The sequence below is a fragment of the Eptesicus fuscus genome, chromosome 14 (genome assembly GCF_027574615.1).
Source record: "Eptesicus fuscus isolate TK198812 chromosome 14, DD_ASM_mEF_20220401, whole genome shotgun sequence".
NCBI lineage: Eukaryota > Metazoa > Chordata > Mammalia > Chiroptera > Vespertilionidae > Eptesicus > Eptesicus fuscus.
Genome location: NC_072486.1, coordinates 47801212 through 47826202, shown reverse-complemented (window position 1 = coordinate 47826202; position 24991 = coordinate 47801212). Strand labels below are relative to the sequence as shown.

Genomic DNA, 24991 nt, shown 5'->3' with positions numbered 1-24991 from the left:
ACTGAAAAGATTGAAACTCCTTTCTTCCCCCCCTACCTTTCCATGCTATTGCTAGAACATGTCAGGTCTTCTATTTTGTATGAGTCTATTTCTGCTCTCCATTCTGCTGGCAAATTTAACAATGCCACTGACAATACTACACTACCTTAATTACTATAGTCATTTTGATAGTCTTGAAATCTGGCAAGGCGAGTCTTTTTATTTTCTTTTTCCTTATTATGTCTTAGATTTTCTTAAGCCTTTGTTCTTAAATGTGCATTTTAGACTTAGTTTGCACAGTTTCTCAAAGTTAACAAACGAAGAACAATACATGTTAATTGTAAATGTGTTAAATCAATTTTGAGAGAATTGACCTCTACATTAATTAGTCCCTGTTCATGAGCATGGTATGTCTGTCCTTCTATATAATACTTTGATAGATGTCTTTGAGCACTTTATATTGTTATTACAGTAGATGACATTTATTGTTAATTATATATTCTAACTGTTGTGAGTTATATAGAAAATACAATTGATTTTTGTGTATTTATATTGTATCAGGACCTTATTCTTCTTACTAATTTAATAATTGACCTGTAAATTCTTTTGAAATACATGGCTTTACAACTGTAAAAACAAAACATATTCTTTCATTTATTTATGCGAACCATTGATTGAGCTTAGTACTGGCCTCTGAACTAGTTTCTCAAGTTACTGTGGTAAACGGAAGAGAACGGCATCTATGCCTGGGACCCTTCTTACCAGTGAAGTGAGACCGACACATAGAATCATGACCTTGAATAATAGTTAAGAAGGGAAAGTCCTGTGAAGTGGGCAAATCTGACCTGCTGGGAGCTCCCTAGTGAGTCTGACCTTGCTGGAAGTGTAGCTGGAAAACAACTTGATGAAGAGGGAGAAGAACTTTCTAGGCAGAAACAGCAGCAAATGCAAAGATCCTCGGGGCGGGAGAGCGGAGACCAGAGTGCCCAAGAAAGGGAGGAGTCTGTGCTGTACCGAGGGGATGAGGGGAGTTTGGTAAGAGGTAAGTGAAGAGGTAGAAAAGATCTGATGGTGCTGCAGTAAGGATTTCTCTGCTTCCAACTACTTTGCCCCCTCCTGCCCCTCATTGCTCTCAGGATAACAATCTCATCAGATCTGCAGTCTTAGACTCAGCTGCTATGTGAGGAATACATGGGGAAGTGAAGGTTTCTGATTTGTGGATACATGGAGTTGCCACTTAATAAGATGCAACTTTGTGGAGAATGGATCCTGGGGCCAGAGCCTGAGTTCAACTGTAGACCTGTTGGGTTTGAGACATCAGATGTTACTGAGGCAGTTGGATAGAGACAGGCCTGGAGTTCAGAGAAATCTGGGCTGGAGAATTTAAGTGGTAATTTCCAGTTAGGGGACAATTAAGTGCCAGAGAAGAGAGTATAGGTTTAAATATGTGATGCTATCAGGTGGTAGTAGCACCCATCCAAAACACCCCAATGACTATTAGGTGGGGTGTTGGTATGATCTTCCCAAGATAGATGAAAGGAAACTCAGATTGAAATTATATTTAGGAAACATTTGTTGAGTTGTTAGTTTCCTTAAAACTTGAGGGAATTCTTGTTGGGCATTTTTCTGTCCCACATTCGAACATACCTATTTGAATATATGACATAAAAAATATTCAGGATCAGGAATAGTATTGTGCCTTCATAAAATGTTAAGTTCATTAGCTTAGAGGACAAATAGTAGAGATGATTTAGGTTTCAGTAGTTCGGACTTAATCCATAAACATGACCTAATATGCCCAGGTTTACGAAGAGCTGTAATGCCACTGAAAATGCGGGATGCACTGAGTTACATGCTGGGCTAACTCAAACTTGCCCTGGCAGTTTGACAACCTGTTCTTAATGTACCAGATACCATTTATCTCCCAATGACATCATTTTCTGGTGACATTACAATAATTCGGTGTGGTTTAAAAACCTCCATATTGTGATGTGATGTACATAGATGATCCTTAAAGTATGACTATAATGTGCCATATTATAGACACTATTGAGAAGTACTGTCTTAATATAATATTGAATAGCAAAGTCCCTTTATCTGTGGATCCAAGATCCTGGAACATTATAAAGTGTATTTTGCAGTAGCTTTGGACACTTAGAGATAATAGCAATTACCGTTTGATAAATGTTTTATGTGTATTAACTTAAACTTCACAAACTATTTAGGAAAATGATTTGCCCCACTTTGCAGACTAGGAAATGGCGACTTGGAGAAGTGAGAAGTTAAGTAAGTTACCCAAGACCTCATACCTAGCAGGTGTGGGGCTGAGCTTCAAATCCAGGTCTCTGAATTCAGAGTACATTTTAAATTTTGCTCAGCCTTGCCAAATTGTCTTCTACTAACTTGTGAGAGTGATTTTTTTTTCCTATTTATAAGCTATTTGTGTTTCTCTTTTTTGGGAGTTTCCTTTGTTGTTTTTTCCTTTGAGTTTCTCTTTCTAGTTGTTTTACAGGTCAAGAAATATAGTTGAAGTTTGGTACTTTTAGAAGACAAAAAAAAAGGCAACATGCTAGTTGTCCCTATGCAAGTTTTACTCAGCTTTTTCTGTGGGCATATTTCTTTTCTTTTTTAAATGTTTGTTGTTGAGAATATTACAGATGTCCCCTCTTCCCCCCCCCTCGTCCCCCCATTGTCCCACTCTGCCCGGGTCTCAGCCCACCCTAGGCTTTCACCACCCTATTGTCTATGTCCATTGGTAATGCATATATGCACATAAGGCCTTTGGTTCATCTCCCCTCCCCCTTCCCTCTGAGATTCATCAATCTGTTCCATGTTTCCATGCCTCTGGTTCTATTTTGTTAATCAGTTTATTTTGTTAATTAGATTCCTTGTTCATTTATTTTGATTTTTAGATTTAATTGTTGATAGATACATATTTATTGCCATTTTATTGTTCATATTTTTTGTCTTTTTTCTTCTCCCTCCTCCTCCTCCTAAAGAATACCCTTCAACATTTCATGTACTATTGGTTTGGTGGTGATGAACTTCTTTAGCTTTTTCTTCTCTGTGAAGCTCTTTATCTGACCTTCAATTCTAAATGATAGCTTTGCTGGGTAGAGTAATCTTAGTTGTAGGTCCTTGCTATTCATCACTTTGAATATTTCTTGCCACTCCCGTCTGGCCTGCATAGTTTCTTTGGAGAAATTAGCTGACAGTCCTTTGGGCACTCCCTTGCTTTTCTCTTGCTGCTTTTAAGATTCTCACTTTGTCTTTAACCCTTTGCACTCGCTTGCTTTTTTCTCGATTCCTTTATTCTAATGCTAACCGTGTCGAGTCACACTCGACATCCGAGTGCAAAAGGTTTTAATCCTTATTTTAATTATGATGTGTCTTGGTGTGGGCCTCTTTGGGTTCATATTGTTTGGGACTCTCAGCGCTTCCTGGACTTTGAAGTCTGTTTCTTTCACCAGGTAGGGGAAGTTTTGTCATTTTTTCAAATAGGTTTTCAATTTCTTGTTTCCTCTCTTCTCCTTCTGGCCACCCCATGATGTGAATGTTGGTAAGAATAAGCATATTTCTATGCACATATATAATAGAAGTGCTTCCACATACAAAGATAAATAATCTCTGGATTACCATGGTGCCTGCTAATGCCTACAGACTATTTCTGTCAGTGTGTGAGTATTTCAATACCTCCCCGGGTATTGAAAAAGAATTAATTAATTCTTTTTATTTCTTCTTCAGGTTTGCCTGCGATGAGATTTCATTCTCTACAGTTAAAGGACATCCTTTCTGAGCTCTGTGAATAAATTTGGAATGATACTGTATATTTTCATCTAATGGAGGATTAGCTGTACTTTGAATAAGGATTGCTGTACTGGACAACTTCAGAATATTACTCACAATGTCATCGAACAGGAGTCAGAATCCCCATGGACTGAAGCAGATTGGCCTTGACCAGATCTGGGACGACCTCAGAGCCGGAATCCAGCAGGTGTATACCAGACAGAGTATGGCAAAATCCAGATACATGGAGCTCTACACGTATCCTGCTGCCTGCATTGCTTAGAAGCCTGTTTACTAATATGATCTGAGAATTATTAGAAATTTGACATGTTTTCTCTTCCAGTTCAACCTATGATATAATCATGAGTTCATTTTTAGCTTTAAAAATTAACTCACTCTTAAGTCTTTTGAACAGAGGTGAAATTGGCTGGTTGGTAGTCTAAAGCTGTGCTGTTCAGTACAGTGGCTACAAGCTTTACAGCTTTAACAGCTATAACAGCTTTATTGAATATCATTTACATACTATATTTCAAGTCATTTAAATTATGTAATTAAAAATTTAGTTTTGCCCTAACCAGTTTGGCTCAGTGGATAGAGCGTCGGCCTGCGAACTGAAGGGTCCCAGGTTCGATTCCAGTCAAGGGCATGTACCTTGGTTGCGGGCGCATCCCCAGTATAGGGGGTGTGCAGGAGGCAGTTGATCGATGTTTCTCTCTCATTGATGTTTCTGACTCTCTATCCCTCTCCCTTCCTCTCTGTAAAAAATCAATAAAATATATTAAAATAAAAATAATAAAAAATCAATAATATATATATTTTTAAATTTAGTTTTTATGTAGCAGTAGCGGCATTTTTTAAAATGTTCTTATTGATTTTAGAGAGAGGGATAGAGAAATAGAAGCATCAGTGAGAGAGATGCTACTTCCTGCACAACCCCCCATGGGGAATCAAGCCTACAACCTGGGCATGTGCCGTGACCAGGAAAGAAACCAGTGACCTCTTGGTTCATGGGTTGATGCTCATGTTCAACTGGCCGGGTGCAGTAGCTGTATTTCAAGTGCTCTGTAGATAGATAGTAGACTACTTCCCTCATGGCAGAAAGTTTTGTTGGACAGCGCTGCCGGGGAGGGGGGGGGGGGGGGGTTCATGTTACTTGTGGCTGCCTTCATGCTATAGATGGAGCAGTGTTGGATAGTTGCATCAGAAATGGTCTGGTCCACAAAGCTGACAACATTTACTCTCTGGCCCTGTATGGGAAAAGTTTGCTGACCCCCATCTAAAGGGTTACCACACAGAGCAAAAGTTCTACTTTATGCTCTGTTTTTACTAACATGGTATTTTTAAAAAGTATTTCACTCATTCATTTCGTAGAGCATGATGTGTGCAAGGGACTGTGCCGTGTGCTATGGAGATTATGTGGGGTGGGGGTTAAAAGATGTAGCTCCCATTCTCCATTATATATTCAGGGATAGATTATTTAACTTGTCGTTTCTTTTTTTTTTATTATTTAGTAATAATAGTACATATGTCAGGACTTTTATTTTCTTTATTTATTATTATTATTTTTTTATTTTATTGATTTTTTCAGAGAGGAAGAGAGAGGGATAGAGTTAGAAACATCGATCAGCTGCCTCCTGCACACCCCCCACTGGGGATGTGCCTGCAACCAAGGTACATGCCCTTGACCGGAATCGAACCTGGGACCCTTGAGTCCGCAGGCCGACGCTCTATCCACTGAGCCAAACCGGTTTCGGCAACTTGTCGTTTCTTGATGCTGTTAAAGTAAAAGAAATTGAAATATAAGCTAACTTTCTAGAGAGCAGATTGCTACTGATTTGCTGGTTCTAGGAGTTTAAAGTTTCTAGTGTAATGGATATTTAAGTTTGCCATTAATATGTATCAATGATTATCAAACTTGGTTACATGATATTCCAGTATACCCACAACTCTGCTAATATTTTAGAATCTTAAAATTTTTTACATTAATTTAAATAGATACAAAACTATATGTTTCTCTCTAAATTTAAATTTTATTATAGGTGTGTACACATACTCATTATGTGTATATGCATACACTTCTGTAGAGTATTTTTTAAAATATAACAGCTTTATTGAATATCATTTACATACTATAAAATTCACCCTTTTAAAAAAGTGTACAATGCAGCGGTGTTTAGTATATTCATAGTTGTGCTACCATAAACATTTTCTAATTTTGAACATTTTATCATCCCTAAAAGAAACTGTGTACCCATTAGCAGTCATCTCCATTCTTTCCTCCCCCAGCCTCTACTGATCTACTTTCTGTCTCTAAGAATTTGCCTGTTCTGGACGCTTCATGTAAATGGAATCACACAGGATGTGGCTTTTCATGACTGGCTTCATTCACTCAGGATAATAACATTTCCAGGCTCATCCTTTTTGTAGCAGGGTTGGTGCTTCATTTGTTCTAATGGCTAAATTGTGTGAACATGACGCATATTGTTTTCCATTCATCAGTGAGGGATATCTGGTCGTGTCCACTCTGGGCTGTCAGGAACAATGCGGCTGTTATGAATATTGTGTGAGTTTTTGTGTGCACCTGTGTTTTCATTTTTCTTGGGTACATAACGTAGGAGTGGGATTGCTAGATCATATAATACAGAGAACACTTTTAAGCAGGATAGAATCTTTGCAAATGAGAGGATATTATTCCACTCAAGAGGGTTGTGGCCTTCTGGGTATGACAGTTTTTGGTGTGTGTGGTGTTTGGTTGTTGTTTTTTTGTAGTAGAGCTGAAGATGTGATTCCAGAGATGAGACAAGGCACTTGGTGGGATTTCTGGCTTGTAAAAAAAAAACAACAACAAACAAACAAAAATGGGAGCATTAATGTGGAGATCAAGGAATTTTTATTGTCTCTGGGGAATTTCTTAATGTGTAATTTTTTACCAGATCAGATTGGTCTTTTACCCAATAGGATGTTTTGCTCTTAGAATTCTCTTTAAGAAAGTAGAGACTTCGTCTGCTTGCAGCAATTATTTAATTCTTTTATTCTACAAGTAATTATAATTTGTAGTTGTTCTGATAACTATAATTTTAAATATTTTAGGAATAATGCTCTTAAATTGAGTGCTATTTTTTTTTTTTTTTTTGCCTTCTTCCAGTTTGGTCTAAGACAATAACAGTTACATAAATTAAGAGTAGAGAATCTAACTTTAAATCTTAAGATATTATTTATGAAATCATAGCCACAGTTTGAGTCCTGTGTGTCAGGCATTGTGCTAGGGACCACCTACATCTTATTTAAGGCTTAAATCACCCAGGAAGGTTGATGTAGTAACCCTTGGTGTCAGAAACCTGGTCTCCAAAACCTCAAGTAACTCACCTAATTGTTGTAACAACTACTGATAAATGATGATGCCAGAACTAAAATTCTTAGTAGTTTAAATATAGAAACTGCCTTTTATCTCCTACATGCCTCAGGATTTGCATTTGGATGAATTACATTTCTGAAAGCGTTTTCTGTATTTTCCTTATGAAGTTCCAAAGAAGGGTGTTTTGATCAACTCTATTTTTGTAAAAGTTTTTTATTGATTTCAGAGAGGAAGGGAGAGGAAGAGAGAGATAAAAACATCAATGATGATACAAAATCGTTGATCGGCTGCCTCCTGCCTCCTGCATGCCCCACACTGGGGATAGAGCCTGCAACCGGGGCATGTGCCCTGACTTGAATTGAACCGTGACCTCCTGGTTCATAGGTCAACATTCAACCACTGAGCCAGGCTGATCAACTCTTAATATATTAACTTTTAGGATACAGATGAAACAGTAGAATGTCTACTTGTATTTATTAATTTGATTATTGAAATCCTAGAATTGAACTCCTTTCACCTGCATTTTTAGTATTAGTATTATTGTCATAAGTAGAACTTTGAGTCATCTGACACATTTTTCTAGAGCACATCTTAACTTCCATTTAAGTCATTTTAATATATAGTACTTCCTGAAATTATGTGTTGCTATGACTTCAGTTTTATCCCAGCTCCGTTTGCATAACAGTTTTGTTTTTGTTTAAGTTATTTTCTTCTAGGTGTATATTCAATCTCCCACGGACCCACTTAACTGTGGCGCTCTTTAAAATACTTCCCAATAGGCTGGTTTACAGTGACATCTGACACATGGGATTGTGAGGTTATGTTTCAGGTTAGGAGGCACTTTTGGTCCTGGGAAGAAGGAGCAGACTGCACCTCACTGTTCTGGGGTTACTCTTCAAAGGGTGAAGAACCTTATTGAGCAAGAGAGGATTGGAAAACTGGTTGAGAGAAAGAATGGAGGAACCCTTTTCTTCCCGTATGTCTAACTGGTAGATTAGATTAGAACAATCTAATAAAGCTAATTCGTTCACTTTTATTTATCCTGGAGACAGGCCTGCCATGTTTTCTAGAGAAAGGAACCTACTTGTAGATGTGAAGTGATATTCTTAGAGCCCTTAGGAACCTGTGGAGTATATGGTTGCTGTAATAGGACGATGGGCTGTTAAGCAGCATAAAAGTTTTTCTTTTTTTCCAACTCAGGATGGCCAAGGAAAGAGAAGGGAATTCAGAGAAAGAAAAGAAGATCTCAAAGCATCTGCAGTCAGAAGGATCTAGTTCAGTTTCCTTTGTTTCCAGCCACTTCACAGAGGCTTCACTTTTTACTGAAGTTTCAGCCTTGAGCCCTTGCTCCCAACTCTGTGTCTTGTTGAGCACTTCCATGTGGTTCCAGTTTCCTGGGATGTCCCACATGCATATATATAGTTACAATGCAACAAGGGTTTTTCTTTTTGCAGTAAAGTATAGGAGCTCTCCTATCCAGTACTCCTAGATAGTACTAAGTTTCATTTCTTTTAAACTTGAAATAGAAAAAAATTCTTATCAATTTGTGGGCACCATTATGTTTCCTGTGTTGTGCCTGGCTCAGAGGACAGGCCAAGGTCCTGCTAGTGAAACAGGCACTTAGGAAGGGAATGTTATGCAAGGTGAGGGGTCCCTATGGCATAGCCGACAGATCCAGTCTCATCTAGTCTAGGCACTAGGCTGTCTGATTGAAGTTTCTCTTTGTTTTTTGTGAGGCCCCAGGTCTACCTTCCCTCACTTCCAGGTCAAAATCTTTTCTTTCTTTCTTTTTTTTTTTTTTGCTGTCATTATACACATCAAACTGTCATTTTAACTTCCCTGGGAATCAATTTAAACTTCCATGTTGAAGTCTTTTTCTTTCTGTCTGCATAAGTTCTCATAAATTTTAGAGTTTCTGTTTTTCTCCCTGAAGTTCTGTGAGCTGAATTAGTTCATTCCATTTTCTTCAAAATGGCCTGTTTTTTCAAAATCTTTCCCCCCAGTTTGGTGAAGGAGGGGTGGGACGGGGGAAGAGGAGGTCAGTGAGGAGAAAAAAAGGGACAGCTGCGGTACTTTCAACCATAAAGATTCTTTTAAAAATATTTTCCCCACCCAGTACACTAAGGATCACGTTCAGTGTTCCCAGTAAGTTATGATACCAGCATATTCACAGTTCACATTTAACCTCTGTTCTGTGACACAACTCGTGGTCCCTGGAGCGGGGCTTGCTTCACCCAGAGTCGACCTGCTGAGCCTTGGCAGCCGCAGCAGGTGCTCTACAGGAATGACATGCCAGGACATGCTGGTCCCACTGCTGCTCGGCACCTGCCAGCTGTGTGCTCATGTTGCAGCTGCTGCTGCCACTCTAAGGTCGACATGTTTTACACTCCTTGGTTCTTCTGAAGGAGCTGGGGTCCAAAGGGAAGATTCCAGCTACAGAATTCTCCTCCCTTTATAGAAACTCAAAATCTCAGAAAAACAGATCAAATAGAAAGAGGAATATTTTGTTCTCACGGTAGATTAGAGATGATCTATGTCCATTTGGAAATAACCATATAGCTTGTATTTATACTCAGAAAGAGGCAATAAGGGTTGTAACTGGTTCACAAAAAGAAGTGCAAATTGTCAGTAGGCATATGGGGAAATGGTCAACCTCATAATTATTAAGGAAATGAAGAATTAAAAGTTTTAACCAGTCAGGTTGAAAAGTTTTAAAGAAATTATTATAGGGAGTATTGGCAGGAGTGGGGGAGCCGAAGCACCTCCATTGATAGGTACGAATGTTAGTTTGCTAGTATCTTTTTGGAGAGAAATTTAGAAATGTAAAGACGTAAAAATGTACCCTGGTCCAGTGATTTTTTTTTAAACTTTATCCCAAAAAAATAGTTGTATTCAAATTGTATGTGCAAGCTATTCAGAATAATAATAGGAAACAGTTGGAACCACCTCTGTCTTTAATAGTAAGAATTTGGTGTTTACTGACCATACATAACCATTAAAAATATATTGCGTATTCATTGACACGTAATGTTTGCAGTAAGAGAGAAAGCAGGATATAAAGTGGTATGTGTACTGTGAACCCCTGGCACACCCTCTATTTTGGGGGAAAAAAATTTATCTACCACCCTTATTGAACATGGCTATTTGTAGTATTGGGCTTATGATTTTTTAAAAAATGATCTGTGCTTTCTAGATTTTCAGTATATAGCATGCATTTAAAAAAACACTTGATTAGTTTTTGTTAGTTTTCCTTAAGCAAATGAAAATTGTTTCTACCTTAAAGTAGTTTTTAGGATTGAGAAATTGTATCTATCCTTGAGAACCCACAAAATTCATAATTATATTGCACTAGAGACCTGGTGCACGAGATTTGTGCACTCGGGGTTGGGGGGGTACCTCAGCCTGGCCTGCGCCCTCTCGCAGTCTGGGAGCCCTTGGGGGATGTCCAACTTACAGCTTAGGGCCTAAGCCATCAGTCGTATATCCTTAGTGCTGCTGCAGAAGCAGAAGAGGCTCCCGCCACCGCCGCTGCACTTGCCAGCTGTGAGCCCGACTTCTGCCTGAGCAGCACTCCCCCTGTGGGAGCGTGCTGACTACCAGGGGCCAGCTCCTGCATTGAGCGTCTGCCCCCTAGTGGTGAGTGCATGTCATAGTGACCGGTCGTTCTGCATTTTGGTCGATTTGCATATTAGCCTTTTATTATATAGGACTAGGAGCCCAGTGCACAAATTCGTGCACCTTGAAAGGAACTGTGGGCCGTGAGGCTGTGGTGGGCACAGGGGCAGGTCTCAGCCTATTCTCCATGCCCCCACCTGGCCCCTCCTGCCATGGCCCCCGGTCCCCTGTCTGCCTGTAACCCCACTTCTGCCACCGCCAGGTGCCGGCAGCAGGTGCAAGCTCCCATGGGACCACGGTGCGTGGGAGCAAAGAATTTTCAGTAACCACCAGAGGCTCGCCCCCATGACAATGACTGGCACCCTGCCTTGGTCTGGCACCCCTGCTCACCTGCTCCACCATCCCACCACAGCCAACACCCTCCATGTTTCGTGCTCTGCCACCTGCTGTTGACACCTGCCATGTGCCACGTGCGCCTCCTGGTGGTCAGCACACATCATAGCAACTGGTTTTTCGCTTGTTCTGCTGTTCGTTCTATTTGCATATTAGCCTTTTATTATATAGGACTAGTGGCCCGGTGCACGAAATTCATGCACGGTCAGGGGGGCGGTCCTCAGTCCGGCCTGCATCTTCTTCAATCTAGGACCGCTGGCTCCTAACTGCTCGCCTACCTGCCCCTAACCACTTCTGCCTGCCAGCCTGATCGCCCCTAACTGCTCCCCTGCTGGCTTGATTGCCCCTAACCACTCTCCCTTGGCCCCGCACCCAGGACCCAGGACCCAGGACCCAGGATTCACTCCTCCAGCCGGCCGCAGGCACCCAGGACCCAGGCTCCCTCCCTCTGGCTGGCCACAGGTACCCGGGACCTGGGCCGGCTTCACCCGGGCCAGCTGCAGTTGCAGGGGACGGTGGGCAGGTGGCTTCAGCCGGGTTGCAAGTACTGGTGCACGGGGCCACGGGGCGGGTGGCTTCTCCGGCTATCTGTGGCCCAGGACGATGGGGCAGGCAGGTTTTCTGTCTACCAGGCCACAACCAGCTGCAGGCGCTGGTACCGGGACCGCCAGCAGGCGGCTTCACCCAGGCCCGGCTTTGTCAGGAAGGATGTGTGGATGGTCATCCGGAAGACATCTGGTCTAATTAGCATATTACCCTTTTATTAGTATAGATTGTTGCCTCTAGAATTGAGTTTTTGTTTTTGATTAGTATGAATATGGTACTTTCAGCTTTTTTTTGTGTGATTCATGGTGTATATATTCAGAGCACTTTGAATAGTTAGTTACAAGCAGTCTTTGCTTTTGGAATATGCTGTTAGATGCAAACTGATTTGCTTTGTCTAGGATATTCCCCTTCGAATTCTGTCTAACCACAGCCTGGAGAGGACTTAGTTCTTTCATAATTTTGCCGACAGACTGTACTGGCTGGTGATAGGCCTGCTGCTCTGGCCACTTTCTAGTGCAAGTCTTTGCAAATGATCTTATTACAAGTTCATTGTTGGAATTTCAACTCTTGGTTCTGTTGGGTAAGAAGTAGCAGTAGAAGATGGTTCTATTCTTTTTAGTTTTGCTTAATTGAATTGACGTTTAGAAAGTGAAAATGGTTTGAGTTTGGTAGTAACCAAAAGTCGAAAATTGGTTCCGCTTTTCCCCTTTAGATGAGCACCAGGTTCTCAAGGATGGTGCCAGGTTGTTGTGAATCTTTAAAATCAGGTGAATTTGTACTTTTTTTTAAAGTCGTAGGTCCATAGAGATGGAATATGACTTGAGAATTAATGACTTCCTGTAGAGTCACAGAGACATCCAGACCTTCGCAGCATTACAGTAGCCACTGTGTGTCACAGTCAGGTATGCGGCCACACCCACAGCAGGAATGGCCTCTCTTTTCCTAGCATCCGAGGCAGGGGGAGGCGTTTGGGAAACGTCTGCAGAAAGATGAGCTTGTGTGGCTTTGCCTGAGACCTCTTTGCATCTGATGTGACCCTATTTACGGTGACTTGTCCCTACCAGTCATGCAAAAGGTGTGCCTTGGCAAGTGATTGAACAGTTCCAGGGTGACGAGGTGTGCGGCCTATCTCCAAAGCAGGAGCAGACTTGGCTCTTCACCACAGACTGCCACCTACTGAACCCTCCTGCCTGCCTGTGGGGGGACCTGGGCAGATCCCAAGAGGGCCAAGTGTCTGCTTCCAAAGAGGCTTCCAGGAACCTTCTGAAATAACCTCAAGTTTTAAAAGCCAAGTACATGGGTTTGCCAGACTCTGGCTGCCCTAGTACAAAACAACTAACCCATTGACTGCTGAATGAAGCCTTTATTTTATTGCCTTTTAGATTTTTAGTTTATTTTTACCTCCTTGTGGATTTTCATTTTCTTATTTCCTCCTAACTTCTATATTTAACCTTTCCTCCGAATCTATTTTGTTTTTACTTTAAAAGTAATTTTAGATTGATTATTTTTCTCCCAATGATTGGTCATGTTTATTTTGTTTTTATACTCATCATAGAGAGTAAAAAAATGATTACTTAACACATAATTGGGCATGTGTTGGAATGGTGGGTGGTATGGTCTGTGAAGGGACAGAGGAGCCCCGATTCCTACAGACAGAGTACCTGGATGCCAGAGGCCGGGAATTTCTTAGCTTGGAGAAAGGGCACCAGGAATTCAGGAGTGTGCCCATTTCAGAGTCCTTTAGACATGGATTACTCCCTGCAAGACCGTGCACTCAACAGTCATGGTGCTTTCTCTGGCAGCTCACTGAGATCTGCTTTTTCTTTTCTGATATCGTTCCCCCACATAGTGTGGTTGATGCAAAACTGAAGGGAAGCTGGTGTGTTGGCACAGCCCTGTCTGTCGGGGGGGGGGGGGGGGGGGGGGAGGGCTGTGCTTCTTCCTTCAGTGCCATTCTTTTGTAAAAGGTGGTTCTCTGCTCCCTCAGAAATATTCCCCTCCAGTTTGTATATAAACTGTGTCTACTTCCTCTTCAAGAAAACCGCAAGTATCTTTCTCCCAGCCAGCATTTCACACGAGGAGCAGGCTTAGGCTGAAGTCTCCCACAGTTGGACACAGCTACCACTTTTGTGGGTTGAAACTGTTTACTGGAAAAAACTGCATGAACTGAAGAGTAGATCCATTGGGGAGCTTTATAACATAACTTTTGGGTTTTATGTAAGTTGTCCTGTTTAAAATACTGTATTGGAAATCCAAAAAGGCACACAGTGCAGGTCCATGTCCTTTCCATCCATGTTTTACTTACATCTGAGCAGCAGGCGTCCTATGGCTGCTCGCTTGGGTACAAAAAATGAGTGCTATATGCAGTTTAAATTTATCTTTAACCCAAACAACTTCCTAATTGTAAGTATCTATAAATAAACATATATCTATAGGGTTTTTGTTTTTTTGTAGAAATGGTTCCCTCGTCATTGATTCTGATAGAGAACTAGGTCTGAAACATCCCTGTGAGTGAACAGAAACAGTCTCCTGACCTCATGCCATTTTCAGCTTATATCTAATCACTTGTAACTGTGGTTGTGTGGTCCAGAAACAAGCATTTCTGCTAGAGCCAATAGAAAAGCTCATTTATAATATTTGTACTCTAGTCGGAAATAGGAATTGCCTTAATGGTTGGTCCTCTTACCTGCATGCTGTTAGAAATGTGGAAACCAAAATTACTTTTGGCAGAAAGCACTCCAAATGTGTAATACGTTTATTTCTAATAATTCAAAGTTAGGTCAATTATTTGTTTGTTTTGTTTGTGTGTGTTTTGTTTTTGTTTTGTCCATAAATTTTAGGATTCTGAATTGTATATTGGAATTTCCCATCCTATTTTACTTCCCTGTTCTGTAGATATTTATTCTGGCTTATATTTTCTATTTTCTATTACGTTTTAGGTATTCTTAAAAGCTATCTCAGACACCTGCTAAGTGAAGATGAGGGAGTGTACGTGTGCAAGATGGAATATCTGTGATGAGGAATGTTGATGGTCTCGTTTCATTGTTAGGAAGTATCTGATGGGTAGCGTGACAGCTGACATTGCAGAGATGCTAAGAGGAAAGAGAAAGGTTTCAATGCTACAGGGGTTAGAAAGTTTCATGAACTAGTAGAGTTTGTGGACCTCAAAGGGTGACTATAGGTAAGAATAAAAGAAGGAAAGTCTCGCAGAGTTTTCCTGGAGGGAGGAAGGTGAAGGTGAGAAGCAGCGCTTTCAGAGGACATGCTTCGGTAGCTCGAGTAGCTCTGTAAGAACTAGATGACTTGGGCAGTTTAACTGGCTTGGATAAAGGATGGTACCATGTTGTGAATCTTTAAAATCAGGTGAATTTGTACTTTAAGTCGTGGGTCCATAGAGATGGAATATGACTTGAGAATTAATGACTTCCTATAAACAAATTTTAGGAGCCTTAATCTGGAAACCAGATGGGATTGAAATGGGAAAGAGATCAAAGGCAGGAAGAAAGTAACTTGTTTTTAGGAGGAGTAATCCAAGTGTGATGTGTAAAGTGAGCTAAGATAATGGCCATAGAAATGGAACACAAAAGGAGCAAATTACTGGGCTTCATGTAATTTCTGCTGAAATTTGTGTTTTGACTTTCTCATCTGTGCCATTACTAAAATGATAGTAAAATAATTTTTAGCCTGGCCAGTGTGGCTCAGTGGTGGAGTGTAGACCTATGAACCAGGAGGTCATGATTCAATTCCAGTCAGGGCACATGCCTGGGTTGTGGGCCTGATCCCCATTGTGGAGCATGCAGGAGGCAACCGATCAATTCTCTCATCACTGATGTTTCTATCTCACTCTCCTACTCCCTTCCTCTCTGAAATCAATACAAATATATTTTTTTAAAAAGAATGAGAGAACAGACATTATAAATAGATAAGAATGCAACAATTTTTTGGAAGTTGAAAAGCTGATGGAGGCAGGGTACTCATTACTGGGGCATAGGAAGCCTCAGTTTAGAAGGTACTAAGAGGAGGATGCTAGCAAGACAGCTACTGGGCCTGCAGGACCAGAGAAGCTGGGATCTGCAGGCTCTGGTTGGACTGGAGATTGAGGTGTGAGACTGGGCAGTGCCTGGGAGGTGAGTGTTAAATTCAAAATCATCTCTGTCTACTCCCAAACACAGAACACATGGCAGCAAGAGCCTACATCCCAGGCAGAGTTGTTGCTTGTATTTAGGGACCAATTTTAGAAATTTGGGAAGGAGGCCTGGCAGAGATTGGCATAAATAGGAACTATCAACAGTGCTTATGATAGAAAGTTCACAGTTGATGGGTCTCCAGTTCATAGCAAAATACCGGTGGTGATGCTGGTGACAGAACAGTTCGGGAAAAACTGAAGACCCTGAAAAATGAACCCATTTATTAACATGGGAAGATACGGCCGTCAATGGCCAGCTCCCAGATGGAAGAGTCACTCAAAACTGTGGCCCACCATCCCCACTCAGGCCAGTGGCATTTCCAGTGGGTTTTTAGCACCTTATCACTAAGGATTAATAAATGTATGGAAGGACAGAATAAAAAGAAAAAAAGGGAAAATGAAGACACTGATAAAACAGGGCACAGAAGAAATGTTTTAAAAATTATTGTCAGATATGAGAAGCTCCTTATACAGCAGTAAATTAGGAGGAACAGGACGATAAGAAAACTCACATCTGAAATGGTAACTCAGACTCTAAAAAGAAAAGTAGTAAAAGATGGAGAAGTAACCCAGAGACCCAATATATGACTGTTAGGAAGGAATTCTAGAGAAAAATGGAGGAGATGCTTAAAATGTATAATATTATAGAGAATATAAAATAATTTCCTATAACTGAACATGCTAAATTTCTATTGACAAGATAATTAAGAAAAAAAGCACAATACCAGGAACAAAGTAATGACATTTCTGTGTAGAAAGGATAAAGAAAGATCCCAGAACCTATGGATTGAAGTAAAGAGAGCAGATTAGTTTTGGGATTAGTATTATCTAGTAGGCCTGGAGAGCAGCCATTCCACATTGTAGCCACAAGACTGGGGAGCTCTGGAAATAGTTGCCAAAATTAAGTCCATGGGTGTGATAAGTGAAACTCAGCCTTAAGTTACCAACAGAAATGTGTAGGGTATCAGAAGTTTCTGCATGCTTAGTCTGCCTTCCCCACAGCAGCTTCATGGAAAGGAGAGTGTAGCATATTAGTATGTCCCTTTCATGTAAGGCTGCTTCAATTCAGGATGTTCTTGAGGTTTACCCATGCTACTGTAAAAATCACTATGTCTTCCTTTTTATTGCTGAGTAATATTCTGTTGTATTAATGTGGCAGGTTTTTAATTCATTCTTTAATGATAGATACTTGCTATTTCCATTTTTAGGTATAATAAACAAAACTACTGTGACATTTGGAGTTGTGTGATAGCTTCACCAGCACTTGATGTGTCAGTCCTGTGGTTTTAGCTGTTGTTGTGGACGCATGATAGTATCTTTAACTTGGGTTTCCCTAGTGATTAATGGTGTCGAGTCCCTTTTTACATGCTAGTTGGTTATTTGTATGTCTTTTTTTTTAAATAAAGTATTCTAGTCTTGCTGTGTGGTTTTTTTTTCCATTTTTAGGTTACTATACTTTTTATTATTGGGTTGTAGGAGTTTATTTAGGATACCAGTTTTGTCAGGTATGTCTTGCTAATATTTTCTCTCACTCTGAGGCTTGTTATTCCTTTTCTTACTGGAGTTCTTGGGTGAGCAGGTATTTTTTTTATTTTGAGAAAGCTTACTTTGTTTTATTTTTCTTTTGTAGTTAGGTGACCTATAAGAAACCTTTGCCTAGATCACAAAAATACACTGTTTCCCTCCTAAAGCTTCATGGTTCGCACTTTTACATTTAGATCTAGGATCCATCTTAAGTTAATTTTGTGTATGGTGTGAGGTAGGGTTCAAGGTTCATTTTTCCCCTCTGTGGCTATCCTATTATTCCAGTGTCATTAGTTGAAAAGACTTCCCCAATCAGTTGCTTTGGTGCCTTTGTTAAAATAACTGGTAATATAAGTGGTTCTGTTTCTAGAATTGTTTCATTGAATTATTTATTCATCCAAAAGGAATGATTACTAATTTGTAAAGTATTTTTGCAAGTGGAGGTAGGGGGTGCCCACATGTCCATAGGAATCTTTTGCTGTCATTTCTTAATTACTGTAGCATTATGAAAACCCTTGAAGTCAGATACTATTAAGTCTTCCAGCTTTGTTCTCTCCTCTCCTGCCCCCCAAGATTATTTTGACTATTCTAGGTTCTTTGCATTTTACTACATTTTATTTTCAGCTTGTAAATTTCTAGCCTAAAAACTACTGGGATTATCATTGGGATTGTATTTAATTTTTTTAAAAGTAAGTTTTATTGAGATATAACTCACATGCGACAAAATTATCCATTTAAAGTGTACATTTCAGTGTTTTTTACTATATTCACAGACCTGATCCGCTATTACTACATTCAGTTTTAGAACATTTTTCATCATATCTAAAAAAAAAAACTTTGTACCCTTTTAACTGCCATACGCTTACTCTCCCCACCTCCTACTAATTTACTTTCTGTCTATAGATAAGTCTGTTCAGAACATTTTTTATAAATATAATCATAATGTGGTGTTAAGGACTGAATTGTGTGCCCCCAAAATTTATAAGTTGAAGCTCTAAACCCAATTTTATAGTACTTGGAAATGTGGCCTTTGGCGGGGGGAGAGAAGTAAGATTTAAATGAGGTCATAAGATAGGGCCCTAGTCCTATAGGTTTGGTGTCTTTATAAGAAGAGGAAGCGGCACCAGAGAACTTTCTCTCCGAGAACACAGGGAGAAGGCAGCTGTCTATAAGCCAGGAAGGGAGTCGTCACCAGAAACCAACCCTGATGGCACCTTGGTCTTGGACTAATAGCCTGCAGAACTGCTCAGTGCTCTGATAGTGTCAAAGGTAAGTATATGCTTCAGTGAAGATTTCTCTATGATGAATGCTTATAGGTATAATTACCATATCAAAAAGGATGTAATGGAAGGCTTTGAATATTTTCTAATTTTATTCCAGAGAAATTGTAACTGTGTGCACTCTGACCCCCATTGGATAGAAGCTCCCATTTTCCTGCATTTGGGCTACCATTGGGTTTGTTGTTGTTTTCTTTAAACCTTTGTTAATTTAGTAGCTTCAGATTAATATGTTGCCAAGAAACAGAAGTCAGGCTGGACCAAATAAGCAAAAAAAATTCCCTGGATGCAAACTAGAGCTGGGTGCTAGGTAAGAATTATGAGCCTCTGTGGATTTGTGAGCTTTTAAGGATTTTGATGAGAGGTGGGTTGGAAGATGGTGGCCACACAGAAAAGGAGATGAAGCCTTGTGCCCAGGCAAGTCTTGGTGGGGGTAATGCCCCTGTGTCCTTGGAAATCTTTAGTGAGGAAATGAACTGGAAAACAAAATTATTGACCCACTGTTCCAGGAAGGCAACTAGGAAACCAGTTAGAGCTGAGTTCTGGATGTGAGGGTAGTATGAAAAATCTATCTTGAGAATTGGTCACTTCAGGTATGTTTGGGGTTTGAGTTTGTCTACCAGGTTGTTACAGGGTTTCTTCAAGCTCGAAATTAATGTGAAAACCACTGAAAGTGAGTTTTAAAAGTATATAAAGTTACAAAGCAGAGGAGAGAGTTCACAGGAACAAGTCAGCACATAGAATGAACAGAATTGGAACCTCAGGAACTGCAACAATAGGATCTTTAGAGAGTAAGCGCCTCTAAGTATGTTAAAGACAATTAGTGATGTGCAGGATCAGAAATGTACAAGAACAAAACACTATGGAGAATAAGATTTTTAAAAGGACCAGGAAATTGTACAGATGTAAAATAAAATCATTAACAGTAACCAGCAAATGTGACACAGCTGAGAGAGAATCACTTAATCAGACGGTAGATCCAGGAAAATTAGGAAATTTGAACAAAGAGAGAAAGTGATGGCGAATAACTGAAGAAATAAAATGAGATAGGGAAGGAAGGTGACTTGAATATACCCGACATACATGTAGTAGAAAAGATAAGAGAAAATGGAACGGGGGGGCTTCAGAGAAGATAACCCAAGAATTTATCAGAATTGATGAAAAGCAAAATAGGCACACCAGATTTTAATGTAATCATTACATGAATACAAATAAAGTGTGTAATGCCAACATAATAAAATAACTATAGTGTAACGGAATATTGACCCATTAGAAAGGGCAAGGGGAGAAAACAAGCATAAAGAAAAATAATTAAAATAGAAAACACAAAATATGGTAGAAGTTAACCCAATTAGCAATATAAAACAATAAAACCTTAAAACCAAACTTCTCTATCAGAGATTATTAGACTCAGTTTTTTTAAAGTGAATTTTTCAGTGGTGGTGAGCATAGACACAGCAAAACATTAAGACATGAAAATTGAAAGTAAGGAGGTAAGATATAGATATTTGAAGAGAATTCTATCAAATATGATAGTTTTCTAAGGCACTATTGTTAGGAGTAAACACACGTCTAATAAAAAGAACAAGTCACTAGGAATGTAATTTCACATTTGTGTACTTGCTAATAAGGCCTCCAAATTTAAATGACACGTGGTAGAGAATTATAAGAGAAATTGACAAGTCCATAATTAGATAGGGATATTTCAATGAAAAATATGCAGTACCTAATAAACAGACATTACCATCAGTATAAAAGATTTTTTAAAAATATGTTTTTATTGATTTTTAGAGAGAGAGAGAGAGAGAGAGAGAGAGAGAGAGAGGGAGAGAGGAAGGGAGAGGAATAGAGAGAAACATCAATGAGACAGAATCATCATGTATCAGCTGCCTACTGTATGCCCACTACTGGGGATTGAGTCCGCAACCCCAGGCATATGCCCTGACTGGGAATCAAACCATGACCATAGGTCAATGCCCAATCACTGAGCCACACCGGCTGGGCCAGTATAAAAGATTTGAAAAACAGACTGACCAGCTTGCTCTGATGGGTCCCAGCAGTCAGAGAATGGATATTGCCTTCAAGCACATGCAAAGAAAATCATATTTAGCTCTAAGTCTCATCACATTTCAAAGAAGCTATCAAAAAGATAGCATCCTCTGATTAATTTAAAAATGAAATTAAGGGTTTTTAAGGTAAAAAAAAAAGTACACCTTTGAATCTAAAAAATTCTAAATCACTTAAGAGAACTAATGGAAAAATAATATATAATAAGGAAAACACATATCAGACCCTGGTGATGCAGCCAAAGTGTTATGGAGGAGAAAAATCTGTAGTTTTTAAAGCTTATATTAAAAAGAGCAAAGTGGAGAAATTGCAAAGCTAAGCAACCAAAGCAAGGATTTATAGAGAGAGAGAGAAAAAAAACAAATGTAAAGAAATAAATTAAAAAGAACAGAAATATACAGTGATTAAAATTAATAAATCGCACACAAGCTTCTTTAAAAAGACTAATAGACAAGCCTCTGGCAAAATTAATTATAAAAATATTTAAAATACAGCCTTTTTTTTTTTTAAGACTAAACAATTGGGCAGTCTACTTGAAAACTTCATGAAATGGACAGTCTAAAAATAGCAATACATAATAGTGAAAGGATAGACCATATAATACACTGTGTGTGACCCATTGCTCATTATCATGTACAGTTGTACTCAAGGTAGATTAGAAACCTCAGTGTGCAAATCAAATTTAAAAGAAAGTAGGATCATGCCAAAAATTGAACCCACCAAATGATCATTAACAACAAGAGAGTGGATAAATTGTTGTAAATCTGTACTTTGTGATATATTGCATACAGATGGAGCTGTCACATCTTAACAGAAGCAAATGACAGGAGCAAATGTGCATGTTACAACTTGTGTAATCTAAAGTTTGAAAACAAAATAATTTCATATATAGTTACACAGTAAAATAGAAAAACTTCCATAGGAATGATAGGCACCAAATCATGGGTATCTTTGCCCCTAGGAACAGTGGAGGGAGGAGTGGATTATGGAGCAGTACATAGTAATAATCAGTTATAATCTGTACCACCTCATTTCCTGAAGCATTAGGGGGGTTTCGGATGGAATGAGATGAGTGGGAAATAGTAAGATTTTTTTCCAAATTGGGTCATGAACTTCATTGTGTATTATAATCTGTGATTCTCTTTGCATTGGAAACATTTAATAAAATGATTCATTGTTTTAAGGCATAGTTTTTTTTATTATTATTATTACTAAGATTGAGGAATTTGGGGAGAAGGCCACTAATACATATTTCTTTTAGCTTTTGGATTTTCTGTTGGAATATTTTGCCCATGTTTCCATAGAGATTAACTTTTTATATTGCTTTAAATTACCTTAATTTATTAAAGATAGTAACTCTTTGTTTAAGATATTTTTTACTAAAATACTTTCAAATTATCAGATTTACGACTTTGGCCTTCTCCAAACTGAGATCAAAAAAATATTCTTGTGTATTTTCTTTGTTTTATGGTTCCAGTCTGTATATATTTTTTAGTCTATTTATAATATACTAGTATTTTTAATATGGCTTATTTTTTAAATTTCCTCTTGCCATAATGTTACTGAATAATCTATCTTTACCCACTGGCTTGAAATGTCTCTATATACTAAGTTCGTAAAATATACCAGTAAAGATTTAAAATATATATATATATCAGAATATTCTGTTTTATTGATATTTTTCTACCTGAATCAGTGTCTATTAATTTTTTCCAAGTAAAATACATGCTGATACATTAAAATAGTATTAAAAGTTATAACAAAACTAGAGGCCTGGTGCACCTCAGCCTGGCCTGAGCCCTCTCGCAGTCTGGGACCCCTCGGGGGGATGTCGGACTGCCAGTTTCAGCCCCTGAGGAGGTAGTAGTGCATGAAGCAGCAGGTAGGCAGCTGGGGAGGACCCTGAGCCCTGGCCGGTGCCGTGCCTGAGCTCTGCGTCTGGCGCCTGTCGGTCAGCTGAGCAACGCTCCTGCTGTGGGAGTGCACTGACGACCAGGAGGGGGCAGCTCCTGCGTTGAGCGTCTGCCCCCTGGTGGTCAGTACATGTCATAGCGACTGGTCAGTCTACCAGTCGCTTAGGGTTTTATATATATAGACTAGGAGCCCAGTGCATGAATTCGTGCATCTTGAAAGGAACTGTGGGCCGTGAGGCTGCGGTGGGCACAGGGGCGGGTCCCAGCCCATCCTCCACACCCCCATCCAGGCCCTCCCGCCACAGCCCCCAGTTCCCTGTTTGCTTGCAGTTTCACTCCTGCGGCCACCAGGCGCTGGCAGCGGTTATGAGTGGGGCCAGCGTCAGCAGCAGGTGCAAGCACCCGGTGGGACCGCGGCACACGGGAGCAAAGAATTTTCAGTAACCACCAGAGGCTCGCCCAATGACAGTGACCGGCACTCCGCCTTGGTCTGGCACCCACGCTCACCTGCTCCACCGGAGCCGAAGCCCTCCATGTTCTGTGCTCTGCCGCCTGCTGTTGACGCCTGCCATGTACCGCATGTGCCCCCTGGTGGTCAGCGCACGTCATAGTGACCGGTTCAGTTGTTCTGCAGTTCGGTCTATTTGCATATTAGCCTTTTATTATATAGGATAGTGCTTCTCTGCCTCACCAATCCTCATTCTCAGTCTCTCCACTGCCTCTCCCCAAAGGCAGCTGTTTTAGACTTTGGCTGTTTCTTCCGTTTGTTGTTGCTTTTACACATCTCCATAATTCTCAATAGTGCATGTCCACTGCTGTTGTGGTTCATTATTTCAGACACCTGCAACTTTTCTGTTGGAATAAGAGGATTTGGTCTCTTGCCTGCCTTTTCTTCTGCTTTTTGTCCTTCACCCTCAAAATGTAGCTTTGTTTAAGTCTACAGATAAATAATTTTAAAATAAAGTTTTGGTTATTTCTATATTTTTAATGTATGCTTCTGGAAATACAGCTAAGCATTATAATAGACTGTGATCATTACCTTTTTGTTTTTATTAAAGTAGATAATTGCGACCTTTCCTTTGTACTTGTTGCCTTTTCATACACTTGTGACAGTTTTCCTAGAGAGACTCATTAAATGATCTAGAAGGTCCAGTGTTTTCTTGATGCCCTTCCTCCTGGACTATCCCTCCTCCTCCTCCTTCTGGGCTGGCTGCTTGCAAGGCTTGCAGACAAACTTATGAATGGAGCTGGTTCACTTTTACCTTTATTGGGATGTGAATAATGGGATCTCTTCACTCTAGTTTTCAATAAATAGGCTTTGTTGCTACATTGGAAATGTACTGACACTGAGATATTTAATAAGAAAATACATTCATATTGAACACTGTTCATATCCAGGGTGCATGTTGATTTCCTTAACTTTTGTCCAAGTCACGTTTATAACTACTGCACGAGTGTTCACCAGTCAAACCAAACGCGAGGGGCTGGCGTCCCTCCTTCTAAATCGAAAAAGGGGCAAACACCTGGGGGAGCGCAATTTGTTGGCTTGGAATTATACAAACGACTTAAAGAATTTTTGAAGAATTACTTGACAAATCTTCTTAAGGTAAGACGTTTGACATATATACTGAGCATTTCTAATAGAACATTAAAAAGATAGTGAAATAATAAATCTAATTTCAGTGCTAAATCTTTCACTGTCATTTGTTCATTGTTTTCATCATTGAGTTTGCGTGAGGGTGTTTTGTTAATTTGTTAAATTAGGTTTTTGATACCCTTACACCTTAGTAATACTCTCCTTAAATTGCTAACCATTTTGTGATTTGGTTGTTAGAAATTGATGAACTGTTTAATTTAAAGCATATAATTATGAATTCAAATGACCTATATTGTACTTGCAACCTAACGTGCTGTTCTGAATCAGAATGTACGTGTGATCGTGAGGTTTTCCAACCTTTAGTAACCACATTTTTCCAATGTGAATCTTGCCTTTTACACACGATCACGTGGTATATCTCTGAGCTACAATGAAATTATGCCCTTGGCTAGGATGGGTTTCACTAGAACACCATTGCCTTCAAGTGTGGGTTCCTCTTGCTCTGAGCCTCTCGCTTGGGCAGCGATGGAGTTTTTCCCCTTCATCTTCTGCCTTTTTCTTTCCCAGTCTCCATCCTCTGTAGCAAAGGCAGTGTGATGCCTTCCATCCAGCCACAGGATGGGCCAGTGGCTCCTGCATCTGGTGCTACACGTATTACATAGAGTGAGTGAAGACATCTCTACTCTTTACCCTGGGAATTGGCGTTCTGTGTATATATTTTTAAAGATTTTTTTATTTACACAGATAATAGGC

At 39.8% G+C, this 24991-nt stretch overlaps 1 protein-coding gene across 3 annotated transcripts in view; it reads left to right on the top strand.

The window, feature by feature from the left end:
* CUL1 (cullin 1) overlaps positions 1 to 24991 on the top strand; it is a 91617-nt gene that overhangs the window by 26984 nt on the left and 39642 nt on the right. The window contains exons 2-3 of one of the 3 annotated variants that reach the window (XM_008153939.3): positions 3724 to 4023; positions 24073 to 24247. The exons of 1 other annotated variant lie outside the window; for it this stretch is intronic. In XM_008153939.3, coding sequence (XP_008152161.1) covers positions 3884 to 4023; positions 24073 to 24247 — 315 coding nt within the window. In that variant the 5' untranslated portion in view covers positions 3724 to 3883. Of the gene's footprint in view, positions 1 to 3723; positions 4024 to 24072; positions 24248 to 24841; positions 24902 to 24991 lie in introns of those variants that run through there. One more of the 3 variants, XM_028128968.2, reaches the window with a different exon arrangement.